This window comes from Neopsephotus bourkii, unplaced genomic scaffold (assembly GCF_033783945.1).
Source record: "Neopsephotus bourkii isolate Nb327-2 ecotype Australia unplaced genomic scaffold, CSIRO-AGI_Nbou_v1 NB_1508, whole genome shotgun sequence".
NCBI lineage: Eukaryota > Metazoa > Chordata > Aves > Psittaciformes > Psittacidae > Neopsephotus > Neopsephotus bourkii.
The window spans coordinates 3,148,678-3,175,171 of NW_026901984.1; the positions used below are offsets into that span (position 1 = coordinate 3,148,678).

At 41.4% G+C, this 26,494-nt stretch overlaps 1 protein-coding gene across 10 annotated transcripts in view; it reads left to right on the forward strand.

Annotated features, from left to right (window-relative positions):
- Positions 1–406: 406 nt before the first annotated feature.
- Positions 407–26,494, forward strand: part of COBL (cordon-bleu WH2 repeat protein) — a 158,470-nt gene continuing 132,382 nt past the window's right edge. For 3 of the 10 annotated variants that reach the window (XM_061369622.1, XM_061369620.1, XM_061369621.1), the window contains exon 1: positions 536–800. In XM_061369622.1, coding sequence (XP_061225606.1) covers positions 757–800 — 44 coding nt within the window. In that variant the 5' untranslated portion in view covers positions 536–756. Of the gene's footprint in view, positions 801–26,494 lie in introns of all 10 variants that reach the window. The other 7 variants (XM_061369623.1, XM_061369626.1, XM_061369625.1 and 4 more) reach the window with 7 other exon arrangements.

Sequence of the window (26,494 nt, forward strand, 5' to 3'; positions counted from 1 at the left end):
CTGCAGCCCCTCTCTTGACCAAAGCCACTGCTAATGGTAAAAAACTTGTGTCATCTCTAAGAAAACAGAAAAAACTCTGTGAGAGTAAAAGTAACGAGAGCCGAGCCTCAGGTGGCTTCACCAGGGGCTGGGCAGGGCGGGAGGCTCAGGAAAAACTTCCCGTCTCCTGCGGGGCTCTGCCTCGGGCAAGCTCTGGTTTGCCGAAGTTCATAGCGAAAGGGGTGTAGGGGGTTTGGTGCAGGAACTGGGCTCCGTCGCGTCCCAATCCTCCAGGTTTCCCATCTCCTCCTTCTCCCCTACCGCGGCGGGGTCGGCCCGGCCGGTTACATGGAAACGGGCTGGCAGCAACCCACCTTCCCGGGCCATTGAGGGGGCAGCGCCCGCCCGCCCGCCTCCTTAGCGCTGCCCGCCCCGCCGCTGACCCCAGCGCAAGCAGCCCCCTGGTCGGCGGTCGCAGCTGAGCCCCAGCGCGCAGCGCGACGTTACTCCGCTGCCGGCCTGCTAAGGTGGGCGGGCGGGGGCCGCTGTGTGCCGCCTGGGCAGGGAATCTCATCCCCGCCCGCGGGAGCGGTGGGTGGCGGCGCCCTGGGCAGTGCCGCCCGGCGGCGGGGCGGGGTGCTGGGCCGGGCGGAGGGGAGGCCGGCGCTCACTCGTTTTCTCGCTTCCCTCCCTCTGGATCACCCCGCTGCCGACCTTCGCCGCTGCCCCGCTGCCGGCCCGGTCCGTCCATTCAGAAGTGGCGAGAGGGGCGCAGCCATGGAGACCCTTGTGCGCCCCGGGGCCTGCAAGCCTCCCACTGGGTAAGCCCAGGGCCCGGGCCGGACCGGCCGCCGCTAGCCTCCGCGGGCAGGAGCGGCTTCGGACGGCGACAGCGGCCGTGGTGGCCGGCGGGCTGCGGTGCCGTGCCTTTCCTGCCTCCCTCCGCAGCCGGCACGCAGGTGTCGACTCCGCCGTGCTGAGCACAGCCCTGGGGGGCGGCTGATAGGGGAGAAGGGGACACGACGGGGAGTGGGGCAAGCGGCGGCACGCTGAGCAGGGCTGCAGGAGGGTGGAAAACGGCTGCTTCGTCTTTTCCTTTTGCAAGGGGCGCTCCGATCCCGCTGCCCCTCCGCATGGAAGACCGGGGCGGCTGGAGAGCGGGGTTTCCTTTGCTTTGGGGGTCATGTCTTGCAGCGGGCTGTGGGGCTGGCCAGGCGCGCCACGGCGCTGAGGCGGGCAGGAGGTCGCCGCCTGCACCCCTCGGCAGGAACCGCCGAGGTTCGGAGCTGGGGCAGTGGCTGGGGGGAGCGGGAGGGTCTCGGAGCGGGTGCACCCGGTCCGCCGGAGGGACCCGGGGCCGCAGGGGTCGGTGCGCCCGCTGGCCTGGGTGGTGGCGCGCAGCCGCTAGAAGCCTCTGAAAGGGTCATTCAGCCGTCTCGGCCGCGGGTCCCGCTGCCCGACCGCAGGGCCTCGGCGGGGGAAGGAGAGCAGAGCGCTGCCGGCCTCGAGTTAAAAGTGTCCCAGATGGCCAGAGGTTGGTGTGCTGGGCGGCTGTAGGTGCCCCCCGTGTTACGTGTTAGGCAGCGCTCTCCTAGCAGTAGTGCTAAATAGCAGTCAGCCCTTGGGTAACCCACAGGTGGATCTGGATTTTTATCAGGCAAACGCAGAACACGCTAGCAGTGGATTTGTTAGTCTGTTAATTAAGGGACGAGAGCAGTAGCAAGATGAAGTCCCAAGCGGTCTCTTGTCAGAGCAGGAGCTGGGCAAGTTTTAAGAGCTGCACTGTCTGCTCGCTTCAATTTACTGCTCTACTTCACACTGTCTGTGCAGGCTGGAAAAAGCTGTGATTGCTTCAGCAGCTTTTATAGTTTTACTTCTAATGTTTATGCCCTAAATTTATTTTCAGCGAAATAGAAAACAGCTTTAAAGTATGTTATGATGGGCTACCAGAATTTTGTTAGGTTTAATTTCCTTAGTTTCTGTGTTTGACAGAGAGTCTTGCAGAGCCTAACTCGGAAAGTAGAACAGGGAGCACTGTGTGAGGGAATTACGTTGTTAGTGCTTTAGTAATGAAACGGTATGTGTTCAGTGTTTCTTTGGCTTGCAGAGCATGACATAACTTGCTGTTTTTTTTGGGGTTTTTTTTGTTTGTTTGTTTGTTTGTTTTTGTGAATAAAATGGTTAACTCAAGTTAAAAATCAGCCTGTTCGGTTATGACCTTTTATGCTCACCTTCTATGAAGAGTAGATGCAATGCACCTCTCTTCTCTGTGTTTAGGTGATATAATAGTACATCTGCTTTCTAAAATCCCAGTAAATAAGAGATCTAGGATACCAATTTACATGTGTGCTTTGAAGAGTCCCTATCATTTCTTAGATGCAGTGCTGATTAGCAATTTGCCTCGATTGCTAGGTATCTAAAGATTGATTAGAGTTTGAATTTCCAATGAGAAGGTGTGTTGTCCCTGTATCTCAGAGATGAGCACTGGTGTCTGAGGACGTTTCTGAACAAACCTCATGAATCCTGCATAGCCAGTTTCATCTGTGTAAACCTGTTCACGGCCAGATTCTGATATCACATATATGATCAGAAATTACAGTAACTGCATTAACTTCAGTCAGATTCCTCCTGACGTGTTTCAAGGAGGCAAATCCAGTCCTAAGGTGAAGATATTCTTGCAGTATTGTGTAGCAAAGCGTGTGGGTGCTAATCCGCTTCACTGGAAGCTGATGACAACGCCATCATGTGCACCAGTGGGGATTTCCTGTCTGTTTTGTCTGAGTTGGTTTCATGTCTTTAAATACTACTTGTTGCCTTTTCTTGCAAGTCACAGGTTCCCAGCCTAGATGTGTCAGTGCTGTTAGCAGTGAGCTTCACATAATGGTTTGTAATTCTCTGAGTTGCTAACATCCATACTGGAAATGCGTGGACGTTTGGTCCCTGATCAGGTTTTACTCGCTCAATGAGGAAATCAGCTAGGGCCAGGGAAGTGTGGCAAGAGGACAGATTCGTCTGCCCTTGTTGGTGAATACACATGTGAGCTACATCTATGGAGCGTGCTGGGGAACACTAGCATTTAAGGCTGCTGTGGCAGAAACACCTTCCTTTCATGGCAGAAAAAGTGCTATGCACGTTTCCAGCTTATTGATTGCAGTTATGAAAGGGAGGTTAAGATGACCACAACTTCACAATTTTTAACAAAATTTAGGCAGACTTGTTTTGTCTCTGTAAATCATTAACAGCAACATTATGAGTTTCCTCTGTTAAACAGTGAACAAATTTAACATGTTGCTTGGTACAGGGTACAGTGGCTCTGCTGTCCTTTACACAGATAAATTGACTACGTGTGTTTCATGGTGCAGCTCTTTGAGAACTGCATTTGAAAGTAGGATACTATGGTGGGATTTTTTTTTGTTTTAAATGGCAAAGGAAAACTGCAGTTTGTACTGGTCTTGCAGAGCTTTTCCCATTTCTCAGCATCAAGGATTTTTATTACTACTAATTGCTAGGCATGAGTTTTCTAAAGCTTTACTAAGTCCACAGTGCTTTATTTAATCAACATTTATTTTGACTTACGAAGGTGAATTTAAGACAATCAGTAGAAGCAGCAGCAGCTGGAATTAGGATTTATTCTATGATAATGAAATGGGTGCTAGAAGAGAGAAATACACTTGTTTAAAATCTGCTGCTTTGGTGTCTGCGTCTGCTTTTACTCAGAATCATAGGAGAGCAGAGATGGGCTTCTCTGGATGTTTTGATCAGTGACTTTTTTGACCATAACATGGGAAGACAGACATTCATTGGTCATAAGTGGCATAGCAGGCCCAAGCTTAAAATGAGGACTTGAAGGGTCAGTTCTGTTTTGCCCTGTTAGGAACCTCACAAAGTGAAGAGCATCTTCCCCTGTTGCTGAAAGCATCTCCTATCTCTCATGCAAACTAGCCACAGTTCATGGCTCCTTCTTAATGCCTTTATGTCTGAGTGCAGAAGAGCTTCCTATGAGGGTGGTAAGGTACTGGCACAGGTTGCCCAGAGAAGCTGTGGATGCCCCAGCCCTGAAAGTGTTCAAGTCCAGGTTGGATGGGGCTTTGAGCAACCTGATCTAGTGGAAGATGTTCTTGCCTGTGACGGGGGTTGGAACTAGATGATCTTTAATGTCCCTTCCAACCCAAACTGTTCTGTGGTTCCTCTGGTATCGAGTAAATGTGGGGAAAGCCTCTGTGTTAATATGTATGAGTGCTTTCTTTAAGTAGGACCTTTATTTTCTGTGCTTTAACTCCTTCCCTTTCTCACAGGACCTAATAGTACTAACAAAGGCAGGCACACATTAGAACACCTGCTTTGGAGGGACTTACCTGTGGGATTGAAGCGGCCCTGGAAGTCAGATAAAGGCTATGAAAGGTCAGTAATGTTTACATGCAGAACTAGGGAAAGCAAACCCCCAGATGCAGAGCAAGTTGCGCATCTCAGCTTGTTGAAAGCTTTCCCGTTCTTTTATGCCCTCTCTGCATAGTTAAGTGGTCTACTTTGTGAAACTGCACATCCAGCTTAAGGGGAAAAGAAAAAGGTTATTTTTTTAAGTGTTTTCTTTTTTTTTTTTTTTTTTTTTTTTTATTGTGCCTGTGCTCAAGGTATTATTTGTAAATGTCTGCAAAAGCCTGGAGAGCAGAGTTCTCAGCAGAACATCTATGTGAACGTCTGTAACACTGGTTACACTATATCTTGCCTTCAGATGTTACAAGATTTAGGGTATAAAGAAACAATGATGTAGTTAATTTTTTTAATCAGAATTGGGAAACTGAGCTATCTGCATATGTTTCCTCTGTTTTGTATTAATATGAGATTTCTGTATAACATGCAGAGTACTGGATGGCAATGGGTGATGGCTGCAGTTAAAAATGTAGAGTAGCAGTGGAGTACTGGCTTTGGAGATTGCTGCTTTGGCTGGCTGCAAGGTTGGTGCTTGTGCTTTTGACATTATCCTTTATGCTGTGTCCCTTTTGGTATGTGCACTGCTCCCACAGACTTCAGGCAGTGCTTCTTATGTGTACATCTGAGATAAGGAGTTTCTCTGTAATACGTTTTTCTGGTACCACAGGCAATGTCAGCCCTATCTTCTTCTCACAGGTAGTTTGGGTCCAGAGTAGTTTTTTCTGTGTCAGTGGAAATACATCACATTAAATAAAATTCTGGTAATGGTGCACAAGAATTGTGCATGTTTTTCTGTAAAATGGAACAAGGCAGTTTTTACTGTTTTGCACCTCTGTGGGTATAACTGTTGAGGTGGAAGACATCTGTGTTTTCGGTCATGACTAATACCTTAGGATTGCTGAAGATAAGCAAGGTAATTGTAAGAAAAAGCTAAATGGTGAGTTAAAATGCAGTGTAATCCCATCCTGACAGCTGTTCTTTCTGAATTCCAGTGTCCCATTTCTCCTGTCTTTCTTTCCCCTTTTTTTCCTTTTGATTTCTTTCAGCAAACTGTTAGTTTTGTACTAGAGTACAGGATGAAATAGATGGCCTCTTAAAGTCTCTTCCATTTCTGGGCTGTCTAGAATATTCAGGGTTTGTTTTCACCTTCGCCATCTACCACTCATGTCTCTCATTATTTTCTTTCCTTGTGATATCTTTTGTAATTTTTCACCTTGTTCTTCTATGCCACTCCTGCTACTGTAAGATGAAATTGAACCTTCTCTTCCCTGCCGTCACCTGTCTTGTTTGGTCTTCCTGTCTTTCCCTTGTAATTTCAGATTCATTTGTCTGCAGATTTTGCTCCTGTAAGTTTACATCTTTGTTAAATTGCTTATCTTGATGAAAACACTTTACTGCTCTCCTGAAGGTAGCACTATGTTTTGGTGGGACAGATACTACTTACCACCCCGTCTAGGCAAGTTGCACTGAGTACGGGGAATTTCAGCATGTTGAACTAGATAAAGGTGGAGAGAGAGGGGTTTAGTTATAACTTAAAGCACTGTCACCTTTAGGTGATGGTGACCGTTAAGGAAAACCAACTACTGACATACCTATTTTGAAGTCAGTTCCCTAAACAGATGGCTGCTTTGTGTGTAGTTTAATCTTGCTAGGGAAGGGGTATATTGCTTTTTGCGGAATAATTCAGATCACAGTGCATGATTATAGCCAGAGTGAAGGGATTTTTCTTTTTGCATTCAAAGGAATGAGAATTATCTTGAATACATGTATTTATCCTTAAACATCTATGGTATTTTAAATGCTTAAAGACTCCTGTTGTCATAGACTTGAATTTTCTTACAAGCATTTGTGAAGGCTTCCTAACAATATTCTTTTGGGTTAAAGAATTACATGTAGGAGACTCCATTTTATTTATATAGGCAAAACACATTTGCATGACGTGCTCCAAAAGCAGCCAGGAGGCCTGTAGCAGAGTTAGGGAAGTACCTCATTTCTCCTGAATCGCAATTCAGTGCCTTAACAAGTATTCCCCTGTGTCTGGCCTTTAGCTACTCTGTTAGCATCAGCAAACACTTGATTTCCTGGAAAGCACTGTGTTCTGTATACTGCGGTTTTTGTGTTGCTCTGGCATTGTGGTTTCCATGAAAATTGACAGCTTCCACACTTTAATGCTCCTTCTAAGAGATTGAGGGGTCTTTAGAAATTTATTTTTCCATAGCACATTAAGCCAGCTTCTTTATTAGAGACTGGGAATTAGGAGAGACTTAAAATCTGTGTTTCCAGCTAAAATTATGATATAAGGACCTTTTAAAAGTAGCTGCATTTCCAGCTAATGGAAATTACAACCCTTATTAACATATTAAGCCTCTTACTGTATAGAGCGTTTCCAGAGCTGTTAGTTGCCCAGTGAGCCAGGCTGCTTAGCATTAAATAAGCGATGCTGGGAATAGTGTATTGTTGTCATAGTTTCAGCATGAGAGTGTCAGCGATGAGCTGTGGACTTAACCCATGCCAAGGGGTGAGTCACAGAGATTGCATGGCAGGGCCGCGCTGCGATGGCAGTGGCACACAGTGTCTCCTACCCACTGTAGTCCTCTTGCACCACAAATACTGTCTTTTTGGTTTCATTAATCCCCCAGCTAATGAGCTGCCTAAGATGCTGTGCATTTGTGCAGAGTAGTTGTAATCAGAGAAATGGGGAAGAAAATGGATTGAGAGCATTATTTCTGTGTTCCTTGGCTGTTACTAGAGCTCAAGGACTGGGAGTATCTGTGGGACACAAAAATTAATTTCTTACTGCTGGCCCTATAATTTCAAACTGGTATCTGCATGTTAAGCTGTGTTTTGTGTGTTCATCAGATGCGTAGTATGAAAGAGAGCTGTTGGTCTCCTCTGACGGTTTCAGTCATGAAATGTGAGTTATAAAGCTTTCTTTGGTAGTCAGTAATAGAACCTGGTATATGATTTCTTCTTTAAAGTAGTGAGGATCATTAAGGCAGGTAGGAAAGTTGCAGCTGAATTGAGAACTTGGTGTAGGCTGGGCCTGAGGTACTTGCAGAGGTGCAGTAGATGTGACTGTGGCTTTGGGTTCAGTTCTGTGTTCTCCGCTGTCTTATTTTTTATTAAAGGTGATTGACCTGTGCATAAATTTTAAGGTTGATCTGTGAGTTTCTCTGCCTCTCTCTGTGGGTTACAGTGGTGCATGCAGAGTGGAACAGATAAGTAGGCATGATGGAGAATCCTTCACCTAAGTGATCAGCAGCCAGGTAATTACGGAGTTTGCTTACAGAAAACCCACAGTCAAGGACCTGCTTGACACAGGAAGGTCTGAGGATTAAATCTGCAGTAGCTTTTACTACACCGAATTGCCAGGACCACCCAGCAGCCTGGAGTCCTCCTTTTTCCTTCAAGCAAGAAGCTGGCATGGAGCTTGAGCAAGAAAATTACATTTTATATTATCACTGCTCTAAATATAGTCGTACTACAAGGTTCAACAGCAAGTACCAATCTACAAGTACTTAATCAGATAGGTGATACTTTGTTTTCACCAAGGGCGACCAACAAGCAGTACAATTCTCTGTTTGCCATACCTGTCTTCCTTGCTGTGTGTTGGGTTTTATTTATAGAAATGCATATTGATCTGATCCAACTGTTAACTGATGTTTTGTTGTGAAGTTGAGCCAGAAAGGTAGAACTCTGTTGTTTTTCAGTAATTGAGGGTTAATGACTTACTTATTTTCCAAGACCACACAAATGCATAGAGATTTAAAATGGGTAACATTGATGGTTGATGAGATGCATTCTGAATTTTCAGATGTTGTTTTAATAAATGTATAAGCTGCCGTGCATCGTAAGACCTCTTTATAATTAATATAGATGATTTATAAATATTTATTATTATATAATTTATTATTTATATATTATTTATATGTGACTATTTTTTCAATGGTTTAATTAGACTAGGGGACAATGAAATTCAAGGGCTTGGGTACAAATGCGTCATTGATTGGTTGTTGCCATCTCCCAGGTCTGAGAGTTGTTCCTGGTAATCTGCTGGTCCTCCTTCCTCTGAAAAGGGAAAAGGCAGTTTGTTTTTTTGTGAGTGAGACTTCTCCTTGGTACTTGTGTTATGTGGTGTCAGGAGATGGTGTGGTGGTGACGTGAGCAGGAGTTTGTCCTCCTAGGTTGTGTGAAGGTCCTCATGCTGCTGTGTACGTAAGATCCACGAGATGCAGAAATCAGCTCTGTCAAATCAGCTGACTTCTCCAGGGACACAAGAGGAAAGCTGCAGAAGAGCTCTGGTTTAGATTATCTAGATTACTTCTGTTTTAAAAACTTGCCTCTTCCTTCCCACCCCACATACCCCACAGTGGGCATTCTTCTGTGCTCGTCCTAGAGGTCTCTTGAAAAAAAAATAAAGTAGTGAATTCTGTGCAAGATCCTTTAAAATACTACTACACCTTTTATTTCCATTGTGTAGTTTTGTTGAGTTACAATAACAATCGATTTTTCCTGCTTTAGCATGTTCCAGAAAGATAAATAAAACCTCCAAGTTATTTTATAATAAAACATTATTATTTTTTTCTTATTTCTGTGATTAAATAGCTTTTTTTTCTGCATTTTTCTTTTTTATTTGAGGTCAATGTGTGGCATATGCAGCAAAAATACCACCTATGTAAATATATCAAGAATGGCATGTGTGATCTTACTGTACAGAACTTGTATTTTCCCTTGTTTTTGTCTAAGCATGCCACAAGTGTTTGTCTCCAAAATCAGTAAAGACTTTCAGCCAAATTTGAAGAAAAAACCTGTTTTCTGTGCTTTTCTTTGATCTCTCTCATGGGAGTGCTTTATTTCTGAACAGCACAGCAGTGTTTCTGGGTGCTGATGAGAGAATGTCTGGGTGTGAATCCAGATGCCTTCTTTGTCTTGTCTTTTTTTTGAGTAACTTTTCATGGTACTTGGTACCAAGCTTACACTTTCTTGGATACCAGTTAAATTATTCCTGGGTTCCCTGGTGGTGCAGCTCATGTTTCAGTGTCAGCACAGCTTTCTCTGCTCTAGTGGAACTTGCGGTGTTGCTCCCAGTCACTTCAATGTTTGCTTTGATCTGGGACGTGGCTTTCTCCTTGGGAAGGAGACCAGCCTTTCACTTCTGCTGTGATTAAAATCTTGCTGCTGTGACACTTTCAGGTGCTCCAGAGACTGACTCTACCAATTCATTAAATAATAGCTACAAATAGGTCAGATCATGTTGCTAAACTGCTGGTGTTGTAATTAACACAATTATTAATTTTCTTTTGCTTTTAATTACCTCTGCTGCTTTGTGTGTGTTGAACTGGAGAGACACTTGGTCATCTCATAGCAACACAGAGCAGCATTGCATACTAAAATAGTATTATGACATCAGATGTGCATAGCTTTCTGCTTTTCAAGACACAGCCTTTTTACTGTCTTGTTTTACGGCTCCTTAAGGTCTGTTGTGCAGCTTCATTCCCTGAGTGTTGCCTTGTCCAGAGTGGAACAAACTGGAACCAGTTTCTGTCCTTACTGAGTCCTGAACCCTGCCTGTATCCAGTGAAGCTGCAGGTCCTTCAGTGCTGGGCTTGTGTTTTAGTGGACTTGCCTAAGATCAGCCTGGCACAGGGATGCTGGGAGGAACCAGCATGTCCTGAGACATCATCCTCAAACTCCATCAGGACTTCTATAGGCCAGAAGGTTTTTTTATGCCAATCCTTACATTGCTAAGTGGAGGATTGCTATCTTCAGATCAGATCTGTTACTCCTGAATATAGTATGGTAATGTAGAATTACTTTCTTCTTATCAAACCTGGCTTTTCCATTGTGAGACAAACACAGATGTATCTGTGTGTGATGGATAGACTCTCCAATATCAAACGTAAAAAGAAAGAAAAGTAAACAACAGTTATGCCTCACCTTCTGTGTGTAATTACAGGACAGTATTTTATCTTAAATTCAGAGATTTGTGGATTTTCCAAATTACCGTGTGTTTAGGAGGAGGATAAGAAGTTATACTTTATACAGTTTTAAGTAATAAATATAATTGGCTTATTTTGTCCCTTCATTTTAAGTCCTGAAGATTGTAACATCTTTGTAAAACTATCTAGAAAGAGACTATGTAAGCACAGGCTTAGAAATACATGTTGATGGTTAAGCTATTTCATGACAAAAGTGAAGTTGCTGTTCTTCCTAACTTCTAAATAAATACAGTTAATTATATTCCCCTTCCAACTCTTGCATGGGTTTGTAAGAAAAAAGAGAATACCTTCCTGAAAGAGCAGTTATTCTGGAACTGGCATTTACCCTGTTTTTAACCTCACAGGTATCGGGAAACATTAATCTTTCAAAGAACATTTATTATACTTATGGTGAAGATTTTTTTTTAAAGGTTTATTTTCCTCCAGCCTCATATAAGGCAAACCAGGGATTTGCTGATTAACTTTTTTTTTTTAAGCATCCTTTTTTAATATATATTTTGTTTATATTTATATATTTTTTTTTTTTTTTTTTTTTGTAAAAGGCTGTTAGCACAGTACCAAATGACCAGTAGAGGCTGGGCAGATATCAGTTTGTCTGTTCCCATGGTTTGACTCTTCTGGGACAGAGACTGAGAGTCTGCTTGTGCTTTCCAGAGAGCGAAGAGCAGAAAAAGCACTGGTTAATTGTTTAATGCAATATTGGAAATGGGGCTTTGGTCAGCTGCTCAGAAGCAGCTTGAATTTATATGACCCATTTAGCATGGAGGAGGGCGGGCATGGCTGTGCTCCCGTTCTGTTAATATTCAGCTTTCAAGCCAAAGGGCCCATGGGGTTCGTATTTGCTGTGCTTTACTTACCATGCTGAGGTGTGCAAATCCCAAGCAGCTCAGCTGAAATCTCTGGGTCTGCTCCTGCATCAAATAGGTGGGAGAGGGACCAGCATGAACATATCAGTAAAACAGTTGTAAGTGCACACTGACCTGGTCTGTTTACTGGGCTTCTGGTTTATATTTTATGTTGCCATAATAAAATCTGGGTATCTCATTTTAAAGGAGAATATGGGTGAGTGTGTTTAGGTAAAGACAGGTGAATTCAGTGTCTATATTCCCCTATATTCTTTGCCTGTGGTTGCTTGTATTTATTTACATGATGGTAGACTTCAAAGTGCCAACTTTCCATGAGTATTTTACAGCTAAAGACTTCTTGGCCACTAACAATATTTTCATACTGGTTAAGTATAAGGAGGTCACTTGTTTCTGTTCTCAGTTGTTCTTTTTTTGTGAGACCAAGTAGTACTAATATTTTTGTGAAAAGCCCACAGATTGTCATGCCATTATGCCAGCCTTATTTAAGAATACTGCTCATCTATACAACTGTTTATTGTTTATAATTGTGTATTCTCAAATTAGCCATAGTTATTTTGGAATGAAAACTCTTTGCATTCAAGTGGTTAAATCCCATACTTTAACCTATTAAAAATGAGATCCAGGTTTACCGGAAAACATTTTACAAACATAAAACTGCCTGAAGTATAAAACCTGTTTATAGATACCATAGGTTTCTTGCCATGAAAAGCACCGTAAATTCCCCATGTGCTTCATTTTCATAAGCAGCTACTTGGAAAGAAATATTGCTTGCGGTGCATTGCCAATTATCTATATACTAATTTGCTACCTGAGAATAATGTCAGATTTTTAAATTCATCTTAGTATTGAATTTGTAGGGGGGACAAAAGGTCCTAAACTACTTAATATTTTACAGTTTGGCTTAAATTTACCTGAAAAGAAACTGGCAACGCTGACATTTTTTGCGGGGTGTGGATGTGAGAAGGAAGGAATTAACCTTTTAAAAAAGTGGTGTATGTATGAACAGTTTTCAGTCATTATTATGTATGTAAATTCCCACTTACCTGTGTTGTTACAGGTTAAACAACTGTTCTGTATATAGAATATTAAGCTGTCTTCACTTAAGTAGTCTCTGTGTGCAAAACTTAGGTGCCAGATTTGAATAGCAGGCCAGGTACGAGGACTGGGAGCAGAGCTCTGTTCTGCCATTGTTCGAGGGGCACTGGTAGAAATCAGCCCTTCAAGTGAATGATCCAAATAGCTGAAAAGGGGAAATACATTCTCTTGCTTCTCTTTTACAGGTTATCATTTGTAGTTTGTCCTTTTGATTAATCTCAGAGAAGTAATGTAGCCTGTGCTGTTTTTTTCTCTAGCAGGTGTTAATGAACATGTCACTAGTGTTGAGACTGAATTTGCCTTTCCAGCTTGGCCAGGAAGGGGGTGGGCCGAGTTACTTGGGAAAACATAATGTGGAAGCTCAGATGTCACGAGAAACCCCTCATACTCCACTTAGCACCTGGCTATCCCTGTGCAACAGTATTTAAATGTTTATAAATCTTTCATAATCATTGTTTATTTGAAAACAAAACCCCAAATCAGCAATAGGGGTTTCCAGCATTAAATTGCTTTCACCAAGCATTATTGACAGTTAAATGTTAAAACACCCTAGGAAGTCTTTTCTCAATTTTCTATACTGCTTTTCCCTTTTACCAAGGATACTGTCACCATGTATAGAAAGAAAAAGCTGTAAGTTCAGTGACATTCAGTTGTACTGTAGCCATGCAGAAGAGACTAAAAACAGTATTGTTCCAGCAAACAGGTAAATTTTCTAATAAAATTCGTGGAGCTAAATGAATTGGAGACTTCACATTCCTTCATTTTCCATTTTCTGAGGTGCCTGTGATTTGGTCCTTAGTGCTTATCACAGAAAAGGCCTGAATTCTTCAGATTTAAATTGTATGAGCTGCTTTGTGTGATGTTACTAAGTAGTACACATGCAACTAAGTGCTTGAGAGTGGTGTTTGGAAGAAAGGATTGGGTATAAGTGCTTCATGCACAGCTCTAGTCCTTGCATACAGGTGGTCTCAGGAGCAAGCCTTTTTATCAGTGGGTACAGGGGAGAAGGGGCACATATCATTAGTCTGTTCTGCTGCTCATAGAAAAAAATAGGTTTTCCTTTTATCCTCCTGGGTTTGTAGGCTCTCTCAGCATTTAAAAGCAAATATGTGCCTATGTTAGGATTCTTTGAAAAATTATGGCCTATCTTTGAATTAATGTGTTCGTATTTCACATGTAGTTGCAGGTGGAAGATGAAAAGGTGTGCTTTGGGCAACGTGTGTTGAATAATATTGGAAATAAATGCTACCACATGGGCCTTGCTTCTGGAGCCAGCATGTCCAGTGTGTTGTACAGCTGTGCCATTCCTTCCAGAGCTGTTCTGCAATCTATTTACATGGAGCAAATGTTGCACTCATGGATGGATTTATGAGGATACTGATCTGGCAGTCCGTGCAGGCTTGTAGATTATAAAATTTGCTGTACACAGGGAAACCAAGTGTTCCCAGATAAAACTGCCTTTTTTTTTTTAGGGAGGTGGTACTGTGAGTTGAAACAAAATCTGGGACGTGGCATGTGTTCCTCAGAGCATGCGTGGGAGATGAAGAATGAGGGATATCTGTTTTTATTGCTGCACAGTAGCATGTGGACGTTTGATGAAGGCGCAAAATTGCCCGAAATTCTGGGTTAGCTTGTACAGCTCTGTGCTTAAGAGACATGGTGAGAGTGTTTCTGTGGTTTGGCAGTGGTGCCTGCAGATTTCCTGGTTTTAATAAGTTTGTCCTAATGCATGTATATGTCCCTGGAGCTCAGAGTAAATACAGCCCACTTGGAGAAAACACTTGGAAGAAATGAAACTGTCCCTTGATCGTGAAGTTTATTCCTCTTGGCCTTTTTTAATTTTTTTAAATTCCCCCTTGAAAGTTTCTGATTTTGCGGCATAACAGAAGAGCAGAGTTGTATACTTGAATTTGTATCTGGAGTAAAGTTACTGCAGCTTCGGAACTGCGTTATGAAAGTGATGGAAGGAGTTTTCTCTGCCATGGCTTGCTTTCTGATGGCCACGCTTTGCTCGGTCTCATGTGCTTGGGTCCTTCCAGGTCTTGTCCACAAGCCTGTAGCTCTTGGCAGAGCTGTAACCCCCCCCCCCCCACAAGTAGGCTTCAGCAGCACTTTGATCCACTAATGGTGTCCTTACTGCTGACATTGGACCATAAGATCCCGAATCCAGCAGACCGAGGGAGTGCATGTAGAGGGTGTATGGTAAAGGAAGGGTTTAGAAGTGCACAGATATGTAAATTGCTTTCTTCAGGCTGCTTGTATTTTTTATTTTTTTGTTTCCCTTGTACCTTTCAGTTCTCTCTGGTGTCTTCTGTCACTGGGGGTTCCTGGGCAGCAGAAAAAAGAGGAGAAAGATGTGTTCACAAAATAACAAGTTAACTTGTGTAGGTATAGTAATAATCATAAAGGTTTACATTATTAGATGTAAATTTTACAACCAGTATATTAGAAGAAACACTTAAAAATCTTAGATTTAGCTTATTATATGTAGGATTTAGGTAAGAATAGAATTATTTTTTTTCCCTACTTAGTCCCTTAGTTTTCAAGCTTAGACAATATAAGTGTATTCTGATACACACCTTTGTAATTACATAAAATTGGTAACATGCCATATGACCTCTGGTTACAGATCTAAATATTGGCATAAATTCATTTATTATGTTTGTGTGTGTTCTTAAATCAGTCTGTAATTCATAATGTGCCGTCTTTATTACAGTTTGCATAAAGTAATGTATTCTAATAGGGCAGTATTTCAATGAACACTTAAATGAGAGAACTGAGTAGGTCATAATACAGTTATTTTTTTACAGTGAAAAATGTTTTCCTTTTTAAATAGCATTTAATACTTCATTGCATTAACCTATTTTTGTCACGAAGTGGCTCAGTTAGTATGTACATATTCAGTAGATGGAGTTACATTGGTTTAGTACATTACTTTTTCACCCCACCTTGAAACTTCAAACAAAATCAAAACAAGTACATGTGCAACTTTCCGATACTGTTATATAAGTCACGAAGTTCCGTTTTAGTAATGACATTAAATGTAAGATAGAAAGAGCAGGGACCTTTTAATCTACAGAATTGACTTAGTCTTAAGTTAAAGTTCTGAACTGTACTGGTGACAGTTTCATTTTCCAGCAAAGTTGAAAGTAATGTTTTAATGTCTGAATCAATATTTTTTAATACATTTGTGAAAATAGGAGATTTTTCACTTTATGTAGCAGAAATACATGGCATATCTTGCATGTTCTGGTTTCATAGTAAAGAAATTCTAGTTAAAATAAACTGCAGTGACTTACCTTTTTGAGAAGGGGAGAAATGATTTTTTTTTTCTTCCCTTCTAGATCAAGTTTTAATGCCCAAAGGTTTTTGTCCTCTCAAATCTTTCCTGAAATGACCAAATAAAATACACTTCTGTTTTGCAAGGCCTGCTTTTGATTAATTTGATTGAGTTTTATTTACTCACTTAATCTGAACCATGCCTCCTTCTTATCATGTAAAGTCGCTTACTGTTGCTAAATATACCCGTGTAGTTTAAAGAAGCAAAGCTGTGCGTGAGTACGACCCATTCAGAGTGGGGTTGTGGGGTAGGGAGGGACCTGCTGGTAACCCGAGAGCAAGAGCAGATGCTAAATTAGCAGCTGGATCATTAGTAACAAGTCCACAAATGTCTGCTGGGAAATGATCTTCTTTGGACGCATAGTAGTGTGGGTGTGTGGGTTATTCTGAGTTTCTAGCATCTAGTTGCTCATTACCCATGATTCAAAGGAAGGTCGTGGAGCCATGAGGATTCTTATTAGTGGCGTGACTGGCAACTTGTTTTCATTGAAAGTACAGGCTGCATTTATAAGTTCTTATTATTGTGTGGCATATTTTTATTAAGACATCAAATTGGAAAATGACTGCATGTGCAAGGAGGTTGCTGGCAGTATTGTAGTTACAGACTTAAGTATAAAACCCCACTAAAAGACCTGTAGAAAAGCAAAACAATACGATAAAGGTGTCATTAATAATCCCAGGGTTATGTTCCATTTCCACCTTTAACATAAACAGGTATTGACCACTGACTGCAGTCCGCAATAGATGATTGTGACTGGATGAGAAACGAAATCATGACTGAATAACAGGGAGTAGTAAATGATGTGTGGTAAGTGGTAGCCAAGCAGGAGAATTGAAACAAATAAAAGATCAGCAGGGAAAAAAAGAAAAAAAAGCCGTCAGAAAAGTGTTCTTTATTTGGGAGACAAAACTTTAAATTAAGTTTATGTCTAAGTCTCTTGCTAGTACATGCTTTGAAATCTATCCGAATATTTAGTGTAGTTTGCCTTCAGTCTGCCCTTTATACTTTGAAAACCAGTATAGTTCTTTATTCCATAAATCAATGATTATGTAAATGTGTGCACCTACAAGTCACCATTTCGCACGTTGAAGAACACGTTTTTTATTTAGTGAAAATGATTCAATTTCCTAGTATAAACAGGGACAAAAATGATAGAGACAGATGGGAAAATGCCCCATGCCACGGCCCTAGTGTTAATGAAAAGGTTTGTGTTTTCTTCTTTAATTGGGGAAAAAAAGCCTTGTTGTGGAGGGGGAAAAAAGACTTCCAGCTGACTAGTGTGTCTATCAGCCTTGTCATCAAAAGGGTTATACTCAGTGAAGTGAGTTTATGGTGTTCGGGGACAGTGTCTGTGATTTAAATTGCCCCAAAACCTAAAACTCCCGAATGAACCCCCCTCTGAACTTTTGTCTAGACACCCCACAACAGGGATTTAACGACTGAAGGTGCTGTACCCCGTTCAGTTATCGTCTTCTGGTATTTCCATTCCAGTGCCAGGAGCTGAAGGTCAGGCAAAAGTTAAGGCTTTAGGGCTGGCAGTGAGGTTTTCGGAGGGCAGGAAAGGCTCTGTAGGTCATAAAGATGATTCTTAGAGGAGCCCCCTTCTCTATGCAAACCTCTCGCTTATTTCAGAGGGAGATGCACAAGCTGGATCTCAGTTTCAAGACTTTGCTATTCTGGGAGAGGATGAAAAAGAAACTTTCAAACAACCATTTTCATTTTAATATCCTCTGCTAAACAATCTGGCAGCTAGACTAGATCTTCTCTCGCTTCCCTGAAGAATTAAGGATTGTTGTGGAAGAGGGAGCAGGTTGAAGTCATTTGGTTACTGTCTGAGTACAGAAGCCCAGGCAAAAAAAGCATAGCCAGTTTTGGACAATGTAGTGGCTATTTATGTTAGGCTAATTATGGTAGAATATTGAGTTCATATAACTTGGCAGAAAAAGGTGGAGATACTGCTTGGGTTTTGTGTGTGTGTATATATATACATATCTAACATTACCAAGTTCTAATTAACATGTTAATGTCTATGGTAGAATAGTGCGTATGCATGAAGGCCATATAGTGTTACTCAGTTCCAAGTACACGTGTGGGGGTGGTTTTATTTTGGGAAGGAAGAAAAAAAAGTTACACTCTGGTAGGTGTTTGACAGGGAGGTTAAGGAGTGTGATCCTTTAGTTGCCTTTTGGCAAGGAGCTGTTTTTCCATCTTCATATACATGACCATAATGAAGCATTAATGGAAAAACAAAGTAGCTTGTTGTAAATCCTCCAGACAATACATCCCATTCTAGTGGAGATACAGAATGTTCTGCTGCATAGCTGATGTGCTGGATGAGGCTGCTGTCTGTTATGAAGCAGGTGGAATGGAGAAAGAATAGAGTTCTTTGTGGTAACCAGGCTAAGGGCAGCTACAGGTTTGGTGTTTGGGATTTGTTTGTTTTTAATATATGTTAAATATTTTTTTTTAAATAAATTCGTGTCTTCCCCCATACAGCAGTTTACTGTGAGCCTTTGTCACTAGCAAAGAGGATTCTTCAGAGTGCCACTAGCGCTCAATGAGTGGTTTGGCTGTTTTCTGCTTACAGTTGTACGGGTTAGCCAGTTCACTCTGTGTACTTTTGTCTTGCAGTATTTTCTAAATGGCAGTTCCATGCAGTTTTCTTATCTATACACTACCATGCTTTAAGCCAAAAGAAAAATTGGCCTTTGCATTACTGTCTGTAAAATCATGTAGTAACTCAGATAGTCATTGCTGCATTGATTTGTATCTGCTGTCATGTACCTGATGTGTTAGTTTTGAAGCTTAGGGTAATATCTGCTTTTTTTCATTTCCAGTGTTTAATGTGAGGTCTGAGTATGAGAATGCACTGCATAGTCTCAGCATGTGAGCCTCTGTATTCAAGTTTGATTCTGCTCGGTTTCCTGAAAGGCAGCTCATCTCCAATGTACCTTGACGCTTCTTGAACAATTTTGGTTTTGTCATAAACAGATCTTCTCTTCATTCAGAACCTGTTTGATCAAATTATTCTCTGTTTATTGGTACCAGTGTGTGTCACTTTCTAGTGCTTCCTAACTTCATGGATGATGTGTAATAACAGCATCATGAATGATCTGTAAAGCTCTGGATCACCTCCAAGTCATTTTATAGCAGACTGCTGTCCATTATATGTGCAGGGAAGAAAACAACCTTAAGCTTCACTCTTTGCTGATTTATACAGGGGTAGATTAGGAAGATTTCAGTCTAAATTAGTGATTTGAGAGACAGTGGTCACTGTGCTTTAAGTGTTGTGAACCCTTAATAGAGCATTTTAATATAAATTATATAGTAATTTTAAGAAAGCACTATTAATGCAGAGAAAATGTTTATGGTTTATCATCATTAAAGATCTGGGGGGACTGTGGGAGCTAGCCTGGAAGGCCTGACTCTCCAGCCTGAGGATTTGGCCTTCAACACAAGAGCTTGGGTTGTGTACAAAAACCAGCAAGATCAGTCTGCAGAACAAACCTTTTAAGATCACATGGGCATGAGTTTAAACAGCATTTGGGATTACACTGTTTTCCAGGTGTATGCCTCTGTATTCTGTCAAATTTCATATCTTTTTGAAATTGTGGTTAAAACAGACTCTTCTTTGGCAGTGGCTGATTGAAGTAAAGTCTCTCTGTGGATTTTTATGTAAAGACCCAGGGACTACTTAAGTGCTGCATCTTCTGGGAGAGAAGCAATGCAGAAATCATAGGGATTGTGTGGTTTGATGCCTCCTTTATCCTTATTCTAGTTGCTGAGCTGCTGCCTAAGCTTAAATACCTCAGGTACAAGTTAGAGCAGCCCCTTGGAAAGCTTTATTTGTACATCCAGGCATTGTATATAATGATTTTTTTTTTCTTTTTTCAGCAAACCCTTTGCATTGGGGTTGCAGTGGGAAATATTTTCCCTTAGCAGACAGTCTAATATATTTTTGTAAACCTTTTTTGGAAATCAGAATTGCTACACAAGGGCTAAGCTCAGAGGGGAATCAGTTTGTGTCTCTAGGACAGGTAGATTCTGTGAATGCAGGCACAACAGGAAATGCCCTGTAAACCCAGGTCCCACACAGCCAGCTGGTTTCTGTGTCTGCATTGCATCTTGCTGGTTGTGGATCTGGGACAGCTTATTACACAGTTCTGGCCTGCAAGTCTAGATTAAAATACAACAAAAATGAGCAAAATTCACTCCACCCTGCCACTGCCATTGGAAAAGGTGAACAGTTGCTCACCCTGTGTGTCTTTTGATGTATCTATTCAATCCAATATAGTATTGTCCTAGCCACCTACCTACTACCACGCAGTAGGTATCTAAGGGGTGAGTAAAGGTGCTGGTTTTTGCTGTTGGAAATTGCAGTGGATTTTTCCCACAGATCCATCTGCTGGGAAATCCAGTTTATGCATTCAGACAAAATCCTCATGTATTCTAACACATGTGAATGTAGGTGTTGAAGGCCGAAATAAAAAAATAAAAAAAGGCGGGGGGGGGGCTGGGGTATGCCAGTTCTAAGTTGTTTGAGTTTTGTTCCAGGTTTCTGTGTACAAAGAGCAAGGAGGCCTGACAGGGCTGAATGAGGAGGGAGGGTATTAAGAAATGCTCGTTAAAAGGTGTCATAAACCTCTGATTGGTATGGGAGCTTCTGCAGATACTCCCTCCTTAAAGGTGTTTCAGTGGTGTACCCATTTTTTTCTGCGTGTTTTAACACAGATCCAGTATAAGGTAGGATTTTTCTTCCTCCCCTTGCTTCCCCAACACATTTCATACCCATCGTGTTTCTCCTGCCAACTATATGTCTGTGTCCTGCTTTTTCACTGAGCTGGGTTTCTGGCACGTCACACACCGTGTGTTACTGGTTTGACTCCCTTGCTTCATGGTAAAGCCCACTTGATGCTGAGTTCAAAGCACCCATCTGGGTGATGTGCGCCTCTGTGCTCAGCAGGCAGGTGTAAAAAAAGTCTGCTCCTCTGTGCAGGATTATTCTTGGCCAGAGTGTTTCTAAGGTAACACAGGTGTTGCCATGTATAAACCCACTTCAGAGGGGAGGGTGTGAGCGGGCTTCGAAAGAAGCAGGGCGTAAACAAGGCAGATCCTGTACATTTCTGTGGCATTGTGATCCCATGAAACCTGCCCAGAAGAGAATCCAGCTTGTGGAGAAACTGCTTCATGCTGTGTAAACTGAGGTTTGCCTCCAGGAGAGTATTCCTTTTTTCTGTTTTTTCCTTTATTTTTTCTTTTCTTGGGGGTTGTTAACTTCTCTTGTATATCCTTGCTGACTGCAGGCAGAGTAGCTGTTGTGATTTAGCTACCAAAGACTTAGTGATCACCAGCTATGAATATAAATCCAAGATCAAGAAAAATAAAGCAGGGCTCCAGTGCCAGGACAGAAATTGTTTCTGTTTCATTGCCCTGGGAGGATGAATGAAGGAGGTGCGATACTTGGGCAGTTTGTATTAAACTGCTGTTTGGAGTGATTTCAGGTAAAATTTTCCCCACGTAGGTCACATGGTGCACGGTATCTACCTGGAAATAAAAACACCATTATAGGCAAAGTGGTATAAACGTGCACCCTGAAATGAGTCACTTTAGAAAAGAAAGCTGGTCTAACTTGTCTGGATTTTGTATTTGAAGTAACATATACAGCGATACACCTGAGATAACAGGCGAATGAAGTCTGTGCTTTTTCACCCACAGTTCAGTTGTGATTTCCAGCTTTCAGATTCATACTGATTTTTGTATGATGAGTTCCTCTAGTAGCAGGCAGGTAGGTACACATGCTGACTTGTAGGTTTGTGTTGAAATACAGCGGTGAGGGCACAAAGGAAGGTGTTCAGAAGCAGGCTGCTGCTCATAATAATAACTGATGTGCTTTGAACATCTTAGATCCTCCAAGTATGTGGGATTTTGATTTGACTGGAAAGGGTAGTTGAAAGCAGAGATTTTACAGAAGGTGTCATTTGCCAGTCTCAATTTGACCAGAGGTGAAAGCACATTGACAGCACAGAAGACCATCCACAACCACAAAACAGGCAATAATTTTTGTCCAGTGTCTCTTGGTGACACTACTGTGAAAAGCTAGGGGTTTTATTTTCTGATGCTGAATCACTTTGTGAGACAACATAAACAAATACTGTCTCATTAATGTTTTTGGCATTTTTTTCAGTTTGAGAAAATAAAACACGTGGTTTTTTTTGTTTGTGTGGCAGCTGTTACGTAATTTGTGATAGAGTTGTCTGTCCTTGCTTAATGCTAAATTTTCATCATAAAATACAGAACTAGTACAGATTGTCTTGGAGATTATGACAGATGGGGATTCAAAACTTTATATACAGACACAAACTTCGGAAGCATTTCTAAAGTGGTAGTGTTCTGTATTTAGTCTTAGACCAGACTGGTAATGGGAGAGAATGTGGTGCTCACTTCCAGGCATTAAAGCAGGCTAATGGAACCAAGGTTGCTTTGCTATAGCAGAATATCAGATTTTTTTCAAGGATAAATTTTTAGCTACATAAAAGAAACACTTCAGTGGGATTCCTTTTTGGCTCTTGGTAATAGCTAATCCATTACCTCATTGTGATCTGGGGATCCTTGTTTTAGCATATATTGTTTTTGGGGACTTTCATATACTTCACATGCTGTGTGCTTTCTTGATGAACTTGCAGACCAGAAGCTTAAAGAAATCTGGCTGTTGCTATTAAAAAACCAATTGTCATTTTGAACTAAGCCTGCAATGTGTCAACAGGGTTCTTTAGTTTTCAAGCTGCAGATCTGGATCAGACTAAATGTTTTATTTCAGTGTGTCAGAAACAGATCTGTACCACTGCTGTGACTGGTGAGAGCATTATTTCCAATTGGACAGATGTCAGATCTCTTTCCTTCCATTAATCCATCTTTCAGATCCTCTGCTAGTGCACTTTTTACAGTTTTTCTAATAGCAGAATGGGAAAGAGCAGTTTGTTTTAGGGTATCCCTAAGTGCAGAAACTATAAATATGCCTTGTTTTTTTTTCCTCTCCTTTGAAACTCATGTTCAAACTTGACTTTTCTATTAGTTTTCTATCTTAGTAGCTGGCATCAGATGGAGAGATATGAGAAACATGAATTATGAGGCTGATTGACTTCAGGTCAGACAGTGGCACTGCCAGGATGTCCTACTGTCTAGAACAAAAAATGAGTTCAGGATTATCTAGTCAAGAGTTAAACCAGAGATGAGTAAATTGATGTAAAGAAAAATGAACGACCACTGCTTCTGGATCTGGATCTAACTGTATGACTGATACAGAATGAAGTATTTTTCTGTCAGTGAGCACTTTCCACAAAAATACTAACAAACATTCAGGAAGTTGAATATTCTTTGTCTTTATTTAATAAATGAGTTTCTTATTCTCAGCAACATGATGCATAATCCCATTATATTGACTGTAAAAAACCTGCTTCCGTTTCCCTTTCTTGTTCCAAAACGGAGTACTGTAGAATACTTACTGTATATGCCACAGGAGGAGAGACAGTGGTCTTTTTTTTTTTTTTGCACACAATGGCTTACTTGTGATACTGAAGATTAGCTTTCAGCAGATTACTGACAAAAGAACAGATACACTGGGTATCTGTCAGTACTAGGTTTCTCTGGAGGCTCTTTTCATCTGGAAAGCGTGGCACTTTAAACAGCCTCCGGTTAGGTCTGTTGAGTGTGACTTCCATAATTAAAAACATAGAAGTGAGTTGTTTTTAACTGAGGGCCAAGCTGTGGAATGACAGGTTTCTTAGTATTAGCCAATGAAAATATTTGTAGGAGGTTAAATTCCGAAAACCCCAACTCTTGATCCTCCAGAGCAGCAAAATCTGGTAGTTTATGCATATTCTTCTGTCATCCCTGCTGTTGATTTTGGGGGGGAGGCACATACTCCCCACTCTTCTCAGTGTCTAGCTTACAAAGCTGGATAGCTTGCCTACCTGTTATTAATGGCTACAAATATTGCTGAAAATGTAAAACGTTACTCCGTACTAGGACACAGATAATTAATAGACATAAAATGTGATGACAGTGAGTGGTTCTGTAGTAACATATAATGCAAAATAATGAACACTTTCAGAGGGGACTTATTTCCTCTTCCTTGTTTCCCAGCTGGGTTTAGGCTTTTTCATCCTTTTATCAGTTCTTCAGCATTGTAGTACTCCACCGTTCTTTTCAAGCATACCTTTTTACTAGCGGTGGACAAGAGAGGAATGATGATGTGGCAGGCCACATACCTGTCTCTTCTTTCACTTTCTGTCTGTGTCTTTATTTTTATTGGTTTTGTTTCTGCAAGTTAACTTTTCATCTTTTTCCAGTTTGTACAAATACAGTGTTCATATTCTTTCATTTTCTCCTGATGCCTTCCGTCCTAAAATTGTGATTCATGTGCTGTTATTCTATTGTTGTACAATCAGGAAATTGTTATAAAAAAATCAACCACTGCTTTCCCATTCTCTAATAATGAAAAGATATAAATATATTTCATACATACATTTTTTTAATCATATACATTTTTAGTTCTTTGGTGTGTGTAGTAACTGGAAACAGTTGTAAACATCCATGCCTTGTGTGTAGTTTCCGTTAATAAATTTTGTGTGATTATTTTTTTTGAATATGTAAAAATAAACCTCTCAATGTCACTGTTAGCTTGACACACAGCCATTTTGCTCAAAAATAAAGTTTGGTAATAGGATGTGTGTGTTAAAGAGATTGCAGGGGCAGTTGCTTAAGTTAGAGTTAACATAATGGACCACGCTGTTCACATACCAAGGGGATCAAACATTTATCAATTTATTTTCTATAAGGATTGTTAACAAAACCCAGCCAGACTGTTGCTGTTATCCCCCTGGCTAGCCGAAATGCCTGTTTGCCTTTTGTGATTCGTGTCAGTATGTTCTAATGATGGTGTAATTAGCACAGTTTTGCCAAAGGAAAGGGGATTTCTCTTTTGGCTCTCGCATTGTTTTTCATGTGAACAGCAAGAATACATTAGCTAAAAATAGTGTTTAAAAGAACTGAAGCTGGAGCGGCCCCTCCAAAACCAGCGGAATAGTGCAGGGTGTGAGCAGCTGCTGCCAGCCTGCTAATGCTTGGGTTTAAGCCCAGGCAGAGCAAAGCCTTGATGCCCGCAGGTGGCAGGGCTCCCCCAGCCAGCGCCTTTGCTGTGTCTGTGTTTGCTCACATAGGTGTGCTCAATGAGAACTGCCCTCAAACACCTGACCAAATTGCTAATTCCTTAAAAATACTTAACCAGCAATCAGAGACAAGTGTTCACTATCAATATGGATAAATACTTCGTTAAATTTTTTTCCTCTCTCCTTTTCTCTACTCTCAAGAGAAATACAAAGCTCTGAAAACAGAAGCAATGGTATAAACATGTCATTTAAATATATATGTACTCCTTGATAATGTTTTACACATCTGTTTTGCCAACAGATGGCTATGGAAGATGATCAGGAAGCTCTCTTGAACTCAGTTGTGTTTGATCCACTTTAGCTCTCTTTTCACTCAGAAAAAGTATGTGAGGATGGGAGCAGAAGGATGTCTGCAGGAGTACAGATGTCTTGCTAGCAGTAGCGGATACCTATATGTTGTGAGGTGCCTTTTTTCAAGTGTCATGTTTTTGAAGAGCTTGAATTTAGTAGGAACATCAGAATTTGGCTCTTTGTTTTCAAGACCACTGCTGCTGACTTAACCTGTGTGAGAAGTTAGTATTTTAATGCTTCTGATCATCAGTTTACTGACATTTATTCGGTAACAAGGTAACTGAAAACCTGAAGTAAAAATGCAGGGATGGGGTTTGGACATCTGGGACAATATACAGAGCCTGTCTGTCACCATCCAGATGTGTTGCTGCCATCTCTGTATTCATGAAACTTCTGTAAGTTCATTTTAATTAAAGAAGGCGTCTAGCTTATTTGAATGGTAGACTTTTGAAGTTTGATAAAAGTTTGTCTTACAGTATTCATAACTGATCACTTAAGAGTAAGACATTACTGTATCACTGGCATGCTAGATTTGAGTGAGTGGGGGACAAAATGAGGGCAAAAATTAAGTTTGAAATACTTGGGGATTCTGTGTTGATAGTTCCTCTGTAGTTGTATCACCAGCCAAAGGATACAGGTAAGATGGAAGCCCTCTTGCCAGAATTCTGAGGCAGTGTGTGTGATCCTGCAGTGGTGGCCTTAGAATGAGGAATTCTGCCATTTCTGTGCTGCAGGTGAAGTTTCTTGTTGCCCTTCACAGTTTTCTTGTGTGGTTTCATAAAGCATGTATGGCATTCAGCGTAAAGCAAAGGTGAACTGAGTGGCTCAGTGGGAGATATGAACTGGCCCTAGGAGTTCTGCATAGTCTTTAATGTATTGTTGTATATGACCTGGATTTTAGTGGGATCTGCTGATCAGCTGCCCCTCTTGGTTTGTTTCTCTATAGCCAAAGGCTGTATTGCCTGACACAAGGCTTCCTGCTCATAAACCAGACACTTAACCATTTGTGGGCCTCAGGCAGCCCAGGTGCTGCAGATTGCCCTCTCAGTAGATCACTGAGACATCGTCAAGAAACCTCTCCACTTTCATTGTGTCTGTGCACTTTGTTGTACTCTGTGTGTCGCCAAAGGAGGAGGATGAATGTGGAGGGATCTGCCTGGGTTACAGAGGGTCTGCCTGCAGCAGAGGAATGGATGGGACCTTAATGTCCCGCAGCCTCTACTTGTGCCTCAGCTGCTGAGTCCTGGGCAATTTCCCTTGAGTGGA